Raw genomic sequence first — 18617 nt, 5'->3', positions numbered from 1 at the left:
GCCATGGCAACCCACTCCAGTATTCTTGCCTGGAAAATGCCATGAACAGAGGAGCCTGGCAGGCTGCAGTCCTTGGGGTCACAAAGATTCAGACATGACTGAGCGACTAACACTTTCACTTTCTTTTCAGCTTTCCACCTGTGGAACCTCAGAAATTTAGTTGATCTGGTTCTGTTTTCTGAACTCGTAACTGAAACTGTTAACACTTGCTTTGCTGACATACCCAAGATGGGGTATGAATTGGCACTTACTAAGCTCAGAATCAGCATCCAGTTGGGAAAGTTGTATAGTTAGTGGTTTTGAGGAGGAGGAAGGGCTGTTAAAGAGGAAATTCTGGTGTCATCTGCTGCCAGATTCCAAGCAGTGTTAATGCGTTTTCCTAAAGGTGAGGCAAGTCATTTTATACACTCACCTACAGCTTTACTTTTCAGCCATATCTGAAACCTTTTAGTTTAGTTTTTAGTGATAGTTAAAAACTAGATGCTTTTTGATTTACTTAAAACATTTTCCTTTTTTTCCCCCAAACTTTAGCACTTTTCGAAGAGCTTCAGAGCTTGGATATTTTCTTGGCTGAACTCTACAAGTAAGTTTCCTTGTATCAAAAATTTCTTCCCTAAAAACGATCTACCTCTTCAGGAGTCACCTAGATATACAAGACATCCTTTCTAGAGATTTTCACTGGATTTTTCTTGTCTCCAGGCACCTTGACAGCAGCAGCAATGAGCGCCCAGATATCAGCTCCATCCAGAGACGTATTAAGGTATCCACCAAATGGGATTTGGGAGAAAACTTGGAAAATAAACTTGCAGTGATTTCTGTATTTCTGATTTTATACAGGCAGTGGCACATAGCCAGTATTCAGTAAATAGTCTGCTGAATGAGCTGAGCGGTAACCTTGTTCTCTGTTTTAGAAAGTAACTCACGATATGGACATGTGCTACGGGATGATGGGGAGCCTGTTCCGCAGTGGCTCCCGGCAGACCCTCTTTGCCAGTCAGGTGATGCGCTATGCTGATCTCTATGCAGCATCTTTCATCAACCTGCTGTATTACCCATTCAGCTACCTCTTCAGAGCTGCCCACGTCTTGGTAAGTTAATACAGCCCAAGACCACTATTTACAGTTAAGATACACTGTTAAGGCCAAGTTCTGCAACTAGCTATCTGCGTGGCACAGGAAAGTTTAGATCATTTCTTTCTAATGTGCAGAGCCCATGGCCAGGTTACATGGTTGCACAAAAAGGAGTCTGAGAAAGAATAATCAAGACAGAACGGTACAGAGTTTAACTTTACTCTGAAACTGTTAGATTTAGAAGTTGCTTGAATGGTGAAGGCTTTCCTCTATTTAGTACTAAATGAAGTAATTTTATATTCCTATATTCTGTTAATACTACTCATCTAGATTTCAAGACTTTTTAGCTGTGAAATAGTAATTTCTCTCCCATCTTGCCAGTTTTAGACTATAGTATCTGATCTGGCACAGTTCTGAGGGCTTGGGAGTTTCTGTGCAGCCACCTAATACAGGCAGAGGGCTTAGGACCTGGGAGACAGCTGTGTCTCTTCCGCCTGCTTTCTGAACTTTGGCTTTGTTGTAGATGCCTCATGAGTCCACAGTGGAGCACACACATGTAGATATCAATGAGATGGAGTCCCCTCTCGCCACCCGGAACCGCACATCAGTGGATTTCAAAGATACCGACCACAAGCGGCACCAGCTGACACGGTCAATCAGTGAGATTAAGCCCCCCAACCTCTTCCCACTGGCCCCCCAGGAAATCACACACTGCCATGACGAAGATGATGATGAGGAGGAGGAGGAAGAGGAGGAGTGAGGAGAAAGATGCTGAGCACTCATTACACAAGTCCTGGCAGGACTCACAGGAGCAAAGGATGTCCTTGTGTGGGTCCTAGTGGGGGGTGGGGGTGGGTTCCATCAAAGGTACATCTGGAAAGTTTCTGAAGACTAAATATTCTAATCATAGGGAGATACTTGTTTTAGTTTTGTGTGTCTGCACTCTTTGCAGATGGTTCAAAATTGGAGTCTGTATTGGAGGAAAGTAAGGGTAAAGCTGGGCTGAACTGCATGCAGCTGGCTCCATCGTGGCTTTGTGACGCGGTTTCCTTGCTTGTTTCATCATTGGTGTGTGGCAGTGTATTATCCAGATACACTAAGGGTGGCGAAGGGTCTCAGAGTGGAGCAAGGACGCCAGTGGGAAGATGTGATCCAAAAACGTTATGGTACAGATTGTGCTCTTACTCCGAAATCCCATCTTTTCAGTCCATTGCATAAGTATTGTATATCAGTGGAGAAATATATTATTTCCATTATCAAATGTAGTCTTGTGTTAAGGTCAGGGTTTCTTTACAAGCTTTTGGGTGTTTTCCATGACTCTGGTAAGGCTGCTGTCAGTGGCTTTGCAGGAGTGTTCTCTACTTGCTGTAGGGCTGGTCTGGAATGGACTGTAGTGATTGCATTTTGAGGCAAAAGTCTTCATCCACATCAACAGTATTTAGATTGATAGCAAAAATTGAAAAAAAAAAAAAAAATCCCCTGCCCCGCCCAAAATGGTCCTTTACCCATCTGAGGTAAATCTGTGGAAAGAATTTAGCTAAAAGAGGACAAAGGAGCAAGTCACCCAAAAAGACCAGAGCCTCCTCCTTCTTTACCATAAGTGAGTAAAATTCATTAATGTGGGCCATACAGGTAGCTCATGCCACCCCATTCCAGCCTTCTCTATCCTCTTTGTCTTTTAAACTCAAGCATTAGAGGGTGGGAAGAGGGCTTTTTTGTGAGTCAGAACCATTTACGAAACAGAGGGCACAATCAGTGTGAATAAATTCACTTCAGACTCCCAAGTGAAATCACTTCTTGTTGCTTGGAACAAGAATGGGTCATTACTGTACACTTTAAGGTATTATAACTGCCTCTTCAGAACAGTGAACCTTGTTACAACATTGTGTAGACGCTCACTTTAACCTTCATATGTTTCTTCCATTCTTACTGCTATTTGTCAACACGGGACGGTAGATTAGCTGCTCTAGAATCAATAAAGTATAATATTTCTAATACTGACTTTGAGCCCTTCCTTAGCACAACTATAGACTGCTAGTTCAGGTGGGTTTAGGTTTGACTAAGTGATATCAACTTGACTTTCTCTTTAGTCTAGTATGATTAATGGCCAAATTTATAGCACTTAAATGGGCCTCAGTTTTTTAATGTAAACTATTTTGGTACAGGACTATAATGTGGGGCTTCTTTCCAAAAGCCATTTTATAGGTAAGGGAACACAGCTCAGTAACTTAGCTAAGGCCATATTACTTTACTGCTTTCAATATATGTGGCTTTGCATCATCACATCAAGGCATGTGCATCTGATAACTATTAGGAATTCAGTGCTGCTTTTAAAGTATTAGGTTGGAAATGCTATTGCAGATAGCAATTACATACTGCTCCTATTTTAAATGGTAGCAAATGTGGTCACCCCAGATATTAATTATTCTCATTCAAGATGAAGATGTTGCCCAGTATGACAGTGTCTTCAGTGATCCCAAAGCCAGATAGTATCTGGCTGACTTAGTACCTTTACATATTCTCCCTGTTAGAGTAAGGACCAACAAGCTCACATTGCTTTAAGGTACCACCCATTTTGAATTATTTTATTCACATAAGATCTTACCTAAGAATTTCTTTTCAGCTAGATGAGTCTCTGATAGTGGGTCCAAAGACTGAGAAGTGAAAAAGCACACTCCTGAAATAAGAATTCCACTATTGGTCACAGCTTTCTTCAGGACCACCAAAATATATTTTAAAGACCCAGGATTCCATGAGTCTGAGACCCAGAGCAGAGCTGTTGCCTCTCTGCATATTATTCATTTTTGTTGGGAGAGTGCTGGGGAGTAAGTGGCCCATGGGCAGCTGGCTACTCAGAGTAGCTATAACTGGACTTGTTAAAATGTGAGTTTCTCTGTTGTTAATAATTAAGGAAGTTAAATTATAATAAAACTGTAATTTTCTTTTAGAAAAAGCAAAAAATTTAAGGTGTTTAGGCTGAGAGGAAGCTCTCCCAACTCTTCAGAATTTGTTTCCTGGGTATATGGTGAACACCACTTACTTTCAGACTCTAAGGCCCTAGGCACCCCAGCACATCCAGCAGCTGGTCAGAACACAGCCCAGCCTCTGCAGAAGGACGCACCTGCACGCACATCTCTACAGAGGTGGTCAGGCAAAACTCGAATGGTGTGCTTTAGAGAAGTTAGTGAGAGCCAAGAAAGTTTAGTGTTCTGTTCAGACCTTAAGATCCTTTGAGACCTAAAATAACCTTTCTAAGGTGCTTTTAGGAAAAGCAGGTCTTAACAGAACAGCTAAGAGCTACAAATCCTTTCGACATGTTAGTGTTGTTTTTAAGCAACCACTTTAAAAAGCCACTTGCAGTGACATGTCAGATTTAAAAGTACTTTGTCCATGTTTAGATATTCCTAAATCAGATTTATTTGTTTAAGAAATATTTTGTCAGCAACTTTAAAGCCCTGCAATTTTTCCAAGGCTGCCACAGCATTTAAAAATACTCCGCTTATTCACCACAAATAGCCTGAGACAAACAACGGCATATCTAAGTCTACATTAAGGGTAGGAGCCTTGTCCACATTCCACATTATGGAAACTATTTAACCTTTCTTTGATGGTGGGAAAAATGATAACTATGATCTAACTATTGCCATACACTTAATCCCACTCTTCAGTTCAGTAGTTTATGTCTCAACACTTAGGTTTCTCATGACATTCTTTCTTGGTGACTGGAGCATAGAGCTATTCTTAAAGTTTTTCCTCAAATGGAACAATTTCAAATGATACGCAGCTTTGGGAGGCCCTGAAAATGAAGCCTCAACCATGGGGCTACCTGAGAAGCCTTGAAAAAAAGACTCGGGGCACGGCCGCCAGGGAGGACACGCGCACGCACAGCAGCCAGGTGGCCTCCCAGAACCCACACGGCCCCAGCCCACGCCCCCGGAGCAGGAGAGCAGCAGCACTCAGTGCAGAGCGCGGCGTTCTCTGCTGAGCGTGGAGGCCCAGCAGAGGGCGAGTCATCTATGGAGAGAGCCTTCAGCTGCAGAACGAACAAGGCTGTCTTTCTGTTTAGCCTGGCAATTTCAAGCATTGCTCCCCTGCCCTCAGACATCATGTCTTCCTCCCAAGGCCACAACTATCTGACTTGTTCCCACAAAGGTAGATAAAAATTAAAATATAAACAATAGTTTAAGTGCCTTTAAAGAGCTTTAACCCAAAAAAGGACTCCTGAGTGAACACAGAACACTTCCTCTCAAGCTCATCAACTCTTAACTATAAATAATTCTATTTTCTAATTTAAAATGACAGAAAATTTTGGTCTAGTCACTGCCCATAAAATACCTTTGCTCCACTTTATGGATTAGACAGATTGGTTCATGAATCAAATTAGGTACATATATATTCACCGAAATGCCCTGGTCTCCCACTGTGCTCTTCCCAAAGCCGTGTTTGGCCGGGACTATAGATGAGGCTGAAGAGTCTAGGCCAATGGAAATCGCATCACACACACACGAGCCCAAGCAGCTGAGTGCACAGTCTTCACATGAAAGACAGCATTAGTCCTTCCAAGTCTCACAAGTTCCTGAGATAACTGGAAAGAGGACTTGTCACACACACCTTCCCAGCACTGAAAAATATTAAGTGTTCAGTGTCTGCACCAAAGATAATGTTTAGTTTGTGGGTATGGGCATTTTGAAGCAAGTAACTTTGTTTTTGGACCCACTGCCCTCGGGTCAGTGATGTATTAGAGTTGTCACAGGGAAGCTGGCTTCATTTAAAATTCCTGCCATGTGTAAGCCTACTGTTTGAGTGCTTCGTAGTTGCTCATATCCTAGCAGGAAAAGCTCTCTGACAAAGAATTCTGGTACCCAATCCCGCCTGCATCTTTAGGCCTCACAGTCATCCACTAGGGGAGATGTCACGCCACCAGAATGTCACAGAGAGGCACTATAACCACTGCTTTGTTCTCGGACTTTTTGAAAGAGCAGAGATGTGAGGATCTTGGAGGGAAAATGATAAAACAATCATACAAAGAAGCCAAACATTTATTAGCCATCTCATATAATGAAACATTTTGGCTTTAATAAGGAATTATCTATTAAATTACCTTCAAAAAGTGTGTTTCCAGAAATCAACTCCAGGCTACAAAAAGGTCATTTGTACTGGTCACTTTCTCTACAAGACCATCTGATCACTATCTTTGTCCTCAGAAGTGCTGGGTTACTGAGAGGCGCTGGAGAGCATAATGCATGAGATAAAATAAAAACCCCAGAGTTTTTATCATGATACAGCTCAGGAATGAACCAACATGCAGGCAACCCCATGGATGCAAAGGGAAGGCTTAGGCAAACCTCATCTTCACAGGAGGAAAAATGACATTTTCCTTTGAGGATTTCCTGATTTGAGCTCAGGACTCACCTAGGCAAAGTGAGTAAAGCAGGAAAAACCAAGCAAAGCAGCGAACTGGGAGCAGACATGCTAGAGAGAATTCCTTCCCTAGCCCTGCTTTTTGCTCTTCTAAGGAGAGCAAACAGGCTCCCAAGAAGATAACACTTAGCTGGGATGTAGCTCTGCCTTCTTCCACTTTCAAGAAATTGGGGGTGATGACTGGGGAGGTGGGAGAGGTGGTTAGGTCAGGTGGTGTCTTAGCCAGGTTTGTCAGCAGTTCTTCACTAAAATGTCTCCAGTCCACAGGACTAGTGTAAGTAAAACAGATCAAGAACATCATGGTTAAAGCAATATGGTAGGAAAAACAAGGGACTAGTCATTGAGAAGTTCAATTCTCAGAAGAATGTAGAACTGAGACAGAGGGGAGGTAAAAAGGAATCCAAAAGGATGTGGTCTAGGAATAGATCACAAAGGGTCCATGAACCTCGACTGGAAGATCTTCAGGATCTGGTCATGTGAGCGAGGAGGGTAAGGAGGAGGATGGGGCTCACACAGGAATCAGGCAGGCCCACGGAATCCTGAAGAGCATCTGACCATGACTCACCACACTCATGCCCTTGATTTTAACTTGGTAGACCATCTGTGCCTCTTGCAACCATTGTCTTAGGCTTCCCATCACAGAGAAAGATCTGCAGAGCCATTTTCATCTCTAAGAGCCAACTGAGAGGCTTGGATGAGGCCTCTGGGCTTGCCTAGGGATAAAACAGTTAAAGATATTTGCCAGCTGAAATGCGTTTTTAGTGGTGGAGCTGCAAATGTCTGGGGCAGTTTCAGTGGGTACCCCAGCATCTTTATCTAAAATGAACTGATGGGGAACAGATTACGATCCTTGAAAAAGAGAACACAGCCCTGCTGTTGGCTGGAAGTTGGTGTACTAGGCTGGAAGTTGGAGGCTCAAGTTCTAGCACCTGCTTCTCTTTTAATGTAAGACTTGGTAGTGTACATTCAAAGGAAATGCCCTGCTGTGTTGCCAGCTTTCCCACTAGGCCTGTGTTGGCAGAAGTGATAGGGGAGAGAGGGAACACACATTCGCTAGAAGGGTGAACAGAAATCATTTATCTAAATAGAATAATAGAAATGAACAAAAACCTTTTAAAACAATCACAAAATTTACAAATAAATTGATACAAAATAAATAGATTGTAAATCTACAACATCATTTGAATTATAAAATGCATTCATTATGACAATCAGCTCATGAAACCTATACATGTCGTTTGTGCTTATTTAGGTTTATGGACACAGCTCTAGATAATTGTGTTCAGAAAACTCTGCTGCTGCAAAGCATGAAATGTACACTATGATACAGTGAGTAAAGACTAAGGAGGGTAGAAATCAGAATCAAAGCAGGTCTTCTGTGAGGCGCCAAGGCAGTGATGGCATTGGACCTCAAAACCAAGAAAAGGCATCTCAGAAGCCCAAGTGGGCAGGCAGCTTCCCCAGTGCACAGAGATGGATCCTGTGATCCAAAGTGGGAATTGGAGACCATCCCTGTTGTGGGGCCAGGCCACCAACCTGGCTTCGGAGTGTGGGAGTGGAGGCCCTGGCCTCAAAGCCATGCTGTACCACTGCCTAGAGAACAGACCCGGTCACCACAAAACCACCTCTAAAGTACTTCACAGAGGTCCCTGAAGAGGCCCTGCCGTGGAGTACGAGACCTGCCTCCATCCTCATCTCAAAACACTTGCTGTCAGGAACAGAGGTGGGTCCAATAAAGGGCCTGGCACACTAGGACCAACGTAAGAGACGAAAACAAACAAAACTCCTTCTCACCCACTCTGAAAGACAACAGAACCCTGGGCTCCATGGATGAGGGGCTCGGGAACAGATCTCATCTCAGTCACAGACGATGCACTAACAGTAGAGGCGTATGTACATAATAAATAATAATATAAAATAAAGCATATACATTTGTGGACTTAAACGACTCCGGAAACGAAAAGTCAATGGACTGACATTCCACCTTCACAGTAGACTTTAGACATGGGGAGTAATGAACCAGGGTGAGGCTGGGCTCTCGGGAATGAGAGTCCTGAGGCCTTCCTCTTTTCTCCCTCTCCCTTCTGCTCTGTGAGCCTGAAACCAGCTGTTTATACCCAAGGGGCCTGCGCCTCCCAACCTAAGGGCAGGTACCCAGGGTCCTCCGGGTCCACACTTGATAGTTCTCTCCAGGGTAAGTCTGAAGAGGAATACGGGCCCACTTCTCAAATGAATCCTTGTTGGTCAGATGCGAGCAAATCCAGAAGATATGCTGCCAATGAACACAGTACTCCCAGTCATTCTTCCAAGTCGTTCATGTCTGACACCCAGTGGGTATTCAAACTTGAAAATGGGTACTCAAGTTTTATAGTGCGTGTTGGATCTGTGTACATATAAACCTTGGCATGCAAACCCCTAGAACTTTACTCTCTTGCCACTTGGAACCTTTTGTTTCCATGTTGCTTCAAGTACAGCCCGATATTTAAAACAATTCTTCTGAGATGATGTCAGTGGCTCTAGCATATACAGAGAGAAAGCTTACTTGAGCTGAGTCAACCACAGAAGTCTGCAAAGAAGGTCCCCAGCCCCAGATGGTGGGATGGAAAGCTGCCTCAAGTGCTGCAGCTGCTGTGAACTGCCCTCTTCCCTCCTGTTCTCAGGGCTGACCAGGGACTCCTGGCATCTCCAGACAGGGCAGGAGGAAAGCCAGCTCATAAGCGCTCCCTGTAGGAAGGATGCCTGCACGTGCTGGAGGTGGAAGGCCCACCGTCACAGCCTTGAGCAATCTTGGCTTGGCCACAGAGGCAATGAACAGCAAATGAACAACATTCCCCAAACTCATCTCTTCTAACAGCCCACTCAAATACAAAAGAAATGTGGAAAGATAAAAATCTGCAAATGGCCCTGAGGTATAAAAATCCACTGAGTAGGTTGCTCACTGATAACGTTTACATGGGAAGAGTTTCTGAATTCCCAATCACTTTCATATTGAACTTCTTAAATCCCCCCTAATTCTGCATTAACCTGCCAGCCCTCCAAGATGCCCTTGCTAGCCTGAAGCACCACTAGTCTGGAGGCCATAACACAACCACACCTGACCTGGGTGGGACCAGAGCCCATGTCCTCACGTAAGAAAGTGAGCAGTGGCACTTCAGAAAGCTCCACGCCCTGAACTGCCCAGCTCCGTCTGGCAGTCCCCACCACTCTGCAAGAAAAACCATCTCTAGGATCCAAGTGGAGAGGGGAGTTGTTCCTGCCCTCGTGCTAACAAGGAGCTGGTGTCATGGGACATGCCCCAGGCCAATCCTCCCTGGTGGCCTCCTGCTTAGAAGCCCAGGGAACAAGGTGAGCACCTTCCTGTGCCAGCCCGGGTGAGTCCTCTGCCTGGACTGGGCCCTGGAGAACACTGGAGGGATACTGGTCTCCTGGCCCAGGAAAGGAAAAAGTGGTCAGATCCCTGGCTGGTTTTCAGGAGGCGACAGGGTTGGGTTTTGTTTTTGACCAGCCATGACACGGGCTCAGGGGGCCAGGGCCTACTTAGGTCTGCTCCTCAACTTGAGGTAATTTGAGGACAGAAGTTCATGGTCCCTGCTTAGCCCAAATTCCTGTTGCTTCATTTCCTAAGGGAAATGCACTTTTTGTACCTAGCACTGTTTTCCAAGACATGGAAAAGCTGGTCCTTTAACTGTATGGTACCGGGGACAGCACAGGTCAATATATTCACAGTTAATGTTCCTTAATAGTGTGAAGTTTTACATTCAACATGTGCACAAAAGTTCCTTGAAATAATATTAGGAAATGGCAAGATGCCCTATTCTTCCCACCGAGGGAAGACAATCCTGTCAGCATGGGCACTGAGCTCTCTTCCAGAAGTGAGGTGAGGAGGGAGAGGAGGGAAGTTACATGGGGTACCCTTTCAAATCCAAATTATGTAAGAACCAAGGCTTAAGCTAACTATAAGTTGACTAACATCCCAATTTCCATGCACAAATCTTAAGCTTCTGTTCTCCTAAAAGTTTAAACACTTGATTTTGGACTTGCCTGATGTGCAAGATGAACAGAGAATTAAAAGAGAGAGAACCTCTAAAGCACTAGGAAGTCTCATTTATGAAGAAAAAGATTGTCCTGGGAACACCTGGATACCAGAATCTAGTTACAGGAGGAACCTTCAGGATGCCAGAATGGCTGCTCAGGAGCAGGAGGTGGCCCTGTCTGGTCCCTCAGAGCCAGGGCTCACTGCAGGGGCGCCAGAGGACGCTGAATAGCAGAGCAAGGCCCTGGGCCGGACAGTAGAGCTCCCACACGAGTCAGAACCCCAGGCCCTGTGTCTGCTCCTTGACCCACTTCCTCACCCATGCTTACAAAGCCAGCAGCCCAAGGAGAGGACGATCCACTGGTGGTGCTAAGGACTGGCCACCACACATCAAGATCTCAATTATCTGCCCTGCTCCTGTTTACTTTATAGACACGAATTGCACAGACCTTCTAAGCTCAAGTCATTCTCCTGCTTGCCTGCCTCACAGAAGCAATAAGCCAGCATCTCTCCTTCAATAGCCTGAAGTTAGTTTCCAGAAGGAAAGTGGGGTCTGGAAGAGATATCTATCACCCAGATGTTGAGTGTTACCATCTGAAGGGTCCTAAGCTTTCCCCAAAGATGTAACTTGCCAAACGTTAGCTTTCATTCCTTCAGGGACCAGACAGGACCTACTTGGGATTCCCTGTTGCTATAAAACAGTATGAAAAATCAAAGATAAAGAGTAGTTTATAGAAAATAAATACGAACTTGGGAAACTAAAATTTCATCCTCCAGGAGCCCCACGGCAAAGCCCTCCTGCCACCAGCTCCTTTAGAGAGGACTTTTCAAAGAGCCACACTGAGCAGGTATCGGCAGTGTGGACAAGTTATCCATTTCTCCCTGAAGCCAAGGAGCCAGCTGGAATCCTCTCACCAGGGCTTTAGGATTCTCAGAGGAGCAGGTGGACTCCAAAAAAGATCCAACACACTAACAGTGATTCCAGAGGCTCCTTCCAGGAGGAACGTGCCTAGAGATGGACTGTGTGGGGAGGCAGATCGAAGCAGATAGGCCAGGGGAAGCTGATGGGTGGAGATCCTGGAGGCCAGAGGTACCACGGCTTGGCAGCCTGGCTCCACCACTGGGACAGCACGTGCTGTCCTGGCCCAGAGTGTGGCCTGGGGGCTAGGGCAGAGAAACCTTCCCCAGCAAGGCCCAGGTTTCCCTTATTACAGGGAACTCGCATTTCTGCATGCCCCCCTACACAGACAATCCCAGTTCCAGAGTCGCATCACGCTGGCAGTGTGCATCACGCTGGCTGCTCAGCTCAATGCATCTTAAGAAAGCAAGACCTTTACACTTTATGTCAAGCCTGACGGTGGCAGTGCCATCCCATTGGTGGCATCTTGGGTGCTGGCAGCAGGCCACTCAGCCCCTAAGGGGGCACCCCAGTGACTTCTACCAAATGAGGCAGTACTTCCCTCACCAAGGAACATGGCACCTTCTGGGAAGATGCTCCAGGACCAACGTACCAGGGGAAGCCATGCACCAGGCACGCACGCGACCCTGGAGCCACCAAGCTGCTCCCTGGGAGGCAAGCCCAGTGTGTTTCTGGTTCTTCCCCCACCACAGCTCCCACCCACCAGCGCCCAGCCTGGGATGCACAGTCCTACCTGGAGGAAGGAGAAGAAACTGCCGCTTAGCCCCGGGGCTTCCCTTCGTGCAGTGAGACCCAGTGGAGAAAACGCTATCTTCTTGCCTAGAGACTGGACACAGCGCGGACTGACGGGTCTACATGAAAACTGTGGTCAGTAGGAAGTCACTTCAGTTTATGAATGTTGCCCCCAAAATGCACGTGTCCCTTGGGTTAACACTTAAAACACAGCTAAGAGTTAAGAATTCAGTCATTCAAGAAATACCTCCTGACACTGATCTCACTACACGTGATGAATCTGGTATTAAAATAAGACAGAGACGCACATGAAATGGCCATGACACGCATTTGGTTTCTGAATCCCTGTTTGGGACCAAACTGACCCTGGCTGTTACAGGCAGCCTCTCTGGCATGGGCCGAGTCCGAGGCAGAGGCACAGAGGTCCTCGGGTGGGGACACACAGCCCCTGCTGGGCCACATGGGCCCAGGGCTGAGGGGAAGAGGGACAGTTGACTCTAGATGGAGGGGCAGGGGCTGGCAGTCCCCGGAGTTCCCTCCGTGAGACACATGGGTCGACGTGCCTTCTCGGCAGGGCGCACAGCACAGCTGGAAGGTCTAACTGCTTTTCTAACAACCACATACCGTCCCAGCAGGAAGGGCAGGAGCGTGGACGACACACCTCGAGTTTACTCGAGGGCTCCGTGGAAGATTTCCATTTGGCATCTGTGTAGCAGCATCTTGGGTTAACAAGAGCAAGGCCGGGGGTGGGGTGGGATGACGGCGCTCTGGAGGTTCAGATGGGGAAGAGGCCTGGCTGAGCCAGAGGTCCCAGGCTGGGGGAATGTTGAGGGGGATCCACCCTGGCCTCTTGCAAAGATAAACCATCAGTTTAAAATTCATTAACATTCATTTTGGTGATAAAAAAAATTCCTTAGAGTGGGAGCAAAATCGCATTCCAAGCAAATGTTAAACCTTTCTGAGGGAAGAGACACCATTAAACATTAACTTAAAACAACACTGAGCTCAGAGAAGCAACTGCGGGTCCCTGTTCGGGCTCCACCGCAGGGCCGACAGCCTTCACAGGTCTGTGTCATTCATCCTTCAAGTTCAACAGCGACACCCACTGGGGCACAGAGGAAGGGTGCCCCTCCCTGGGGCGGTGGGGAGGGAGAGCCCAAGGGAGGCCACTGGAGGGACAAGTCCATCCTCTTACGGTCACATCATGGGGTCACAGCAGAGTTCAGACAGAACAACTTACAACTCTGCAAAAGACACTTTTTAAAAACATGATCTCTCGGAAAAAATAAATCGCAACAATTTTCAACTTCATGCAAATCGAGGGAGGAGGAGAGTGAATAATGATAAAAGGTACAGCTGAAAAAATAAACATGATTCTATTTGGGTGGAAGAAGTTCATCTCCATAATCTCGAAATGCCACGCCCTGGCTGTCGACTTCCTGTCTCCGGTTTCCATGCCTGCCCTCCCCGGCCTCCACTGCTGCTTCCAGGAAGGGGACAGAGTCTTTGGTGTCAGGACGTTGCAGGATGCAGCATGGCACACAAGCTCACACTAGTGGGATTCACGGTCGGACGGCGGGAGGCCGGCAGCCTGGTGTGGGGGCCGGGCGCCCTAGATGGCACCTTCGCTGTGCAGGCTGTGGTTGGCCTTGGTGTGCGTCACACAGTTCTGTTCGTTGAGCAGGTTGGCCGTCTCATCCGGCAACCCGTCGTGCAGCTCCGTAAGAGTCAATTCAATTTTAGTGTTTTCACTGTCTGAAGACTGAGGAGTCTTGTCCATCCGGGATGCCATCAAGGCATTTTGGTATTGCTGTCTTGAGATCTGGGGCCAGGAGATGGTACAGAAAACAAACCAAGATAATATTTTTAGGCTATCTTTTCTCCACATGGCATTACATTTATTATACCTTATATCCCCTGAAGGGCCCAAGTAGTTGCCCTAGGTGAAAACCATTCTTCAGTCACTTTTTACAGTTCATGTTGACTCTATGAACAGGTCAGTTTGTACTGGTATAAGCTATATCCAAAGTTTGTCTCAAAATTCCACCCAGACTAGAAAATGGAGACAGGCTTCCATCAGCTAAAGCTGGCTCATCCCCTCAATGCCATTTTTATTCCAGACTGAGAAAAAAGCTCTGTCTCGGGGGAGGAGGTAAGCTGAGGGTTCTCCCTAGCAAATCCTCCAAGTTTTTAAGAAGTCCGTGAAGACTGGCTGTAAAGGTTTCCTCTTTTTCTTACCATCTCCAGCTCTCACTCCCTGAAAAAGAAAGCTACATCTGATTTGGCAGCTCACTGGACAGAGCCAGGAAGATCAATGGTCTTCCCCGGCGGAGGCAGGGGCACAGGAGCTAGAGGCAGGGCCCCCGCAAAATGACCAAGGCAGGCTCCGTGCAGGGGCCAGGGAGCCACCTGCTCACAAGGGAAGCAGACCTTCCCCTGCCAGGCCCAGCCGGGCCACCCTTCCCTCACCTTAACAAACTGGAGATCGGAGAGGGCTCGCACTGAGTAGTCGGGGATGTAGACCTGGAGGAATGCAGAGTTGAGCTGATTGTTGCTACTCCCCAGAGTCGGCGTTACCGCATCAATTCGGTCACTGCGACTAAGAGAGTCCGAGTGATTCAAGCCGCACGGGCGAGGAGGTGACTTGTTTTCACCTGGAAAAGGAGGGAAAAAAAAAACAAACCAGCTGCCTTTTAAGTGAGGTCAGATGTCACTCAAAATCAGCTCTTTATTTTCCACATAAAGTAATAAACAAGCTCAACTGCAGGGTCTCTGACAGCATGCTCACAGCTTCTCCTGCAACAGATTCCCAGCCCCATCCACATGAACACACTGAGTCTCCAATAAGTAAAGATCCGTGGCTGCAAGCTATGTCAGGGGAGGTGAGGCCCCAGACACAGAAGCTACTTGATAAAGGCCTAGGCTGCAGGAAGGCAACACAGCATCATTTTGCCAGGAGCAAAAACACTTGAGAATGTTCCTAAGTCAGTATGTGTTTTTAAAGGATCAAAACAGGTCTATCTGTTCATACTTCTCAGCCAATCCTGTTATCTTTGCCTCTGACCCCAGTAAAATCCCTGAAAGGCAGCCTCAGGACGTCTCAGGATTTTAAACACCCTCAGTTCAGTTCAGTCGCTCAGTCGTGTCCGACTCTTTGCGATCCCATGAATCGCAGCACGCCAGGCCTCCCTGTCCATCACCAACTCCTGGAGTTCACTCAAACTCATTTCCATGGAGTCGGTGATGCCATCCAGCCATCTGATTCTCTGTCATCCCCTTTTCCTACTGCCCCCGACCCGTCCCAGCATCAGAGACTTTTCCAATGAGTCAACTCTTCACATGAGGTGGCCAAAGTATTGGAGTTTCAGCTTCAACATCAGTCCTTCCAATGAACACCCAGGACTGATCTCCTTTAGAATGGACTGGTTGGATCTCCTTGCAGTCCAAGGGACTCTCAAGAGTCTTCTCCAACACCACAGTTCAAAAGCATCAATTCTTTGGCACTCAGCTTTCTTCACAGTCCAACTCTCACATCCACACATGACCACTGGAAAAACCATAGCCTTGACTAGATGGACCTTTGTTGGCAAAGTAATGTCTCTGCTTTTAATATGCTATCTAGGTTGGTCATAACTTTTCTTCCAAGGAGAAAGTATCTTTTAATTTCACGGCTGCAATCACCATCTGCAGTGATTTTGGAGCCCCCCCAAATAAAGTCTGACACTGTTTCCCCATCTATTTCCCATGAAGTGACGGGACCAGATGCCATGATCTTCATTTTCTGAATGTTGAGCTTTAAGCCAACTTTTTCACTCTCCTCTTTCACTTTCATGGAGAGGCTTTTTAGTTCCTCTTCATTTTCTGCCACAAGGGTGGTGTCATCTGCATATCTGCGGTTATTGATATTTCTCCAGGCAGTCTTGATTCCAGCTTCTGCTTCATCCAGCCCAGCATTTCTCATGATGTATTCTGCATATAAGTTAAATAAGCAGGGTGACAATATACAGCCTTGATGTACTCCTTTTCCTATTTGGAACCAGTCTGTTGTTCCATGTCCAGTTCCTACTGTTGCTTCCTGACCTGCATATAGAATTCTCAAGAGGCAGGTCAGGTGGTCTGTATTCCCATCTCTTGAAGAATTTTCCACCGTTTATTGTGATCCACACAGTCAAAGGCTTTGGCATAGTCAATAAAGCAGAAATAGATGCTTTTCTGGAACTCTCTTGCTTTTTCAATGATCCAGCGGGTGTTGGCAATTTGATCTCTGGTTCCTCTGCCTTCTCTAAAACCAGCTTGAACATCTGGAAGTTCACAGTTCACGTATTGCTGAAGCCTGGCTTGGAATTTTGAGCAGTACTTTACTAGCGTGCAAGATGAATGCAATTGTGTAGTCATTTGAACACTCTTTGGAATTGTCTTTCTTTGGGATCGGAATGAAAACTGACCTTTTCCAGTCCTGTGGCCACTGCTGAGTTTTCCAAATTTGCTGGCATATTGAGTGCAGCACTTTGACAGCATCATCTTTTAGGATTTGAAATAGCTCAACTGGAATTCCATGACCTCCACTAGCTCTGTTCATAGTAATGCTTTCTAAGGCACACTTGACTTCACATTCCAAGATGTCTGGCTCTAGGTGAGTGATCACACCATCGTGATTATCTGGGTCGTGAAGATCTCTTTTTGTACAGTTCTTCTGTGTATTCTTGCCGCCTCTTCTTAATATCTTCTGCTTCTGTTAGGTCCATACCATTTCTGTCCTTTATCGAGCCCATCTTTGCATGAAATGTTCCCTTGCTACTGCTAAGCTGCTAAGTCACTTCAGTCATGTCCGACTCTGTGCAACCCCATAAAGGGCAGCCCACCAGGCTCCCCCGTCCCTGGGATTCTCCAGGCAAGAACACTGGAGTGGGTTGCCATTTCCTTCTCCAATGCAGGAGAGTGAAAAGTGAAAGTTGCTCAGTCATGCCCGACCCTCAGCAACCCCATGGACTGCAGCCTTCCAGGCTCCTCCGTCCATGGGATTTTCCAGGCAAGAGTACTGGAGTGGGGTGCCATTGCCTTCTCCAAATGTTCCCTTGGTATCTCTAATTTTCTTGAAGAGATCTCTAGTCTTTCCCATTCTGTTCTTTTCCTCTATTTCTTTGCATTGATCGCTGAGGAAGGCTTTCTTATCTCTCCTTGCTATTCTTTGGAACTCTGCATTCAGATGCTTATATCTTTTGCTTTTCGCGTCTCTTCTTTTCACAGCTATTTGTAAGGCCTTCCCAGACAGCCATTTTGCTTTTTTTTTCATTTCTTTTCCATGGGGATGGTTTTGATCCCTGTCTCCTGTATAATGTCACAAACCTCCATCCATAGTTCATCAGGCTATCTATCAGATCTAGTCCCTTAAATCTATTTCTCACTTCCACTGTATAATCATAAGGGATTTGATTTAGGTCATACCTGAAAGGTCTAGTGGTTTCCCCCACTTTCTTCAATTTAAGTCTGAATTTGTCAATAAGGAGTTCATGATCTGAGCCACAGTCAGCTCCTGGTCTTGTTTTTGCTGACTGTATAGAGCTTCTCCATCTTTGGCAGCAAAGAATATAATCAATCTGATTTTGGTGTTGACCATCTGGTGATGTCCACGTGAAGAGCCTTCTCTTGTGTTGTTGGAAGAGGGTGTCTGCTATGACCAGTGTGTTCTCTTGCCAAAACTCTATTAGCCTTTGCCCTGCTTCATTCCGTATTCCAAGGCCAAATTTGCCTGTTACCTCAGGTGTTTCTTGACTTCCCACTTTTGCATTCCAGTCCCCCATAATGAAAAAGACATCTTTTTTGGGTGTTAGTTCTAAAAGACCTTGCAGGTCTTCATAGAACTGTTCAGCTTCTTCAGCGTTACTGGGTGGGGCATAGGCTTGGATTACTGTGATACTGAATGGTTTGCCTTGGAAATGAACAGAAATCATTCTGTCGTTTTTGAGACTGCATCCAAGTACTGCATTTTGGACTCTTTTGTTGACCATGATGGCTACTCCTTTTCTTCTAAGGGATTCCTGCCCACAGTAGTAGATAGATATAATGGTCATCTGAGTTAAATTCACCCATTCCAGTCCATTTTAGTTCACTGATTCCTAGAATGTCGACATTCACCCTTGCCATCTCCTGTTTGACCACTTTAAATTTGCCTTGATTCATGGACCTCACATTCCAGGTTCCTATGCAATATTGCTCTTTACAGCATCAGACCTTGCTTCTATCACCAGTCACATCCAGAACTGGGTATTGTTTTTGCTTTGGCTCCATCCCTTCATGCTTTCTGGAGTTATTTCTCCACTGATCTCCAGTAGCATACTGGGCACCTACTGACCTGGGGAGTTCCTCTTTCAGTATCCTGTCATTTTGCCTTTTCATACTGTTCATGGCGTTTTCAAGGCAAGAATAGTCAAGCACCCTGGGA

At 46.1% G+C, this 18617-nt stretch overlaps 2 protein-coding genes across 16 annotated transcripts in view; one reads left to right on the top strand and one right to left on the bottom strand.

Moving 5' to 3' along the window:
- Positions 1 to 3065, top strand: part of NT5C2 (5'-nucleotidase, cytosolic II) — a 149517-nt gene extending 146452 nt beyond the window's left edge. For all 14 annotated transcript variants that reach the window (XM_060405163.1, XM_015103394.3, XM_015103392.3 and 11 more), the window contains 4 exons: positions 532 to 583; positions 700 to 760; positions 912 to 1088; positions 1594 to 3065. In XM_060405163.1, the coding sequence (XP_060261146.1) occupies positions 532 to 583; positions 700 to 760; positions 912 to 1088; positions 1594 to 1830 (527 nt within the window). In that variant the 3' untranslated portion in view covers positions 1831 to 3065. The remainder of the gene's footprint in view (positions 1 to 531; positions 584 to 699; positions 761 to 911; positions 1089 to 1593) is intronic.
- Positions 3066 to 6091: 3026 nt separating this feature from the next.
- The window catches only part of CNNM2 (cyclin and CBS domain divalent metal cation transport mediator 2), a 174001-nt gene continuing 161475 nt past the window's right edge, over positions 6092 to 18617 (bottom strand). For both annotated transcript variants that reach the window (XM_004020152.5, XM_027960515.2), the window contains 2 exons: positions 14645 to 14829; positions 6092 to 13997 (listed from right to left, as the gene is read on the bottom strand). In XM_004020152.5, coding sequence (XP_004020201.4) covers positions 13788 to 13997; positions 14645 to 14829 — 395 coding nt within the window. In that variant the 3' untranslated portion in view covers positions 6092 to 13787. The remainder of the gene's footprint in view (positions 13998 to 14644; positions 14830 to 18617) is intronic.

This window comes from Ovis aries, chromosome 22 (assembly GCF_016772045.2).
Source record: "Ovis aries strain OAR_USU_Benz2616 breed Rambouillet chromosome 22, ARS-UI_Ramb_v3.0, whole genome shotgun sequence".
NCBI lineage: Eukaryota > Metazoa > Chordata > Mammalia > Artiodactyla > Bovidae > Ovis > Ovis aries.
Note: the sequence above shows the minus strand (reverse complement) of the source record. Positions and strands in the feature narration are given on the sequence as shown.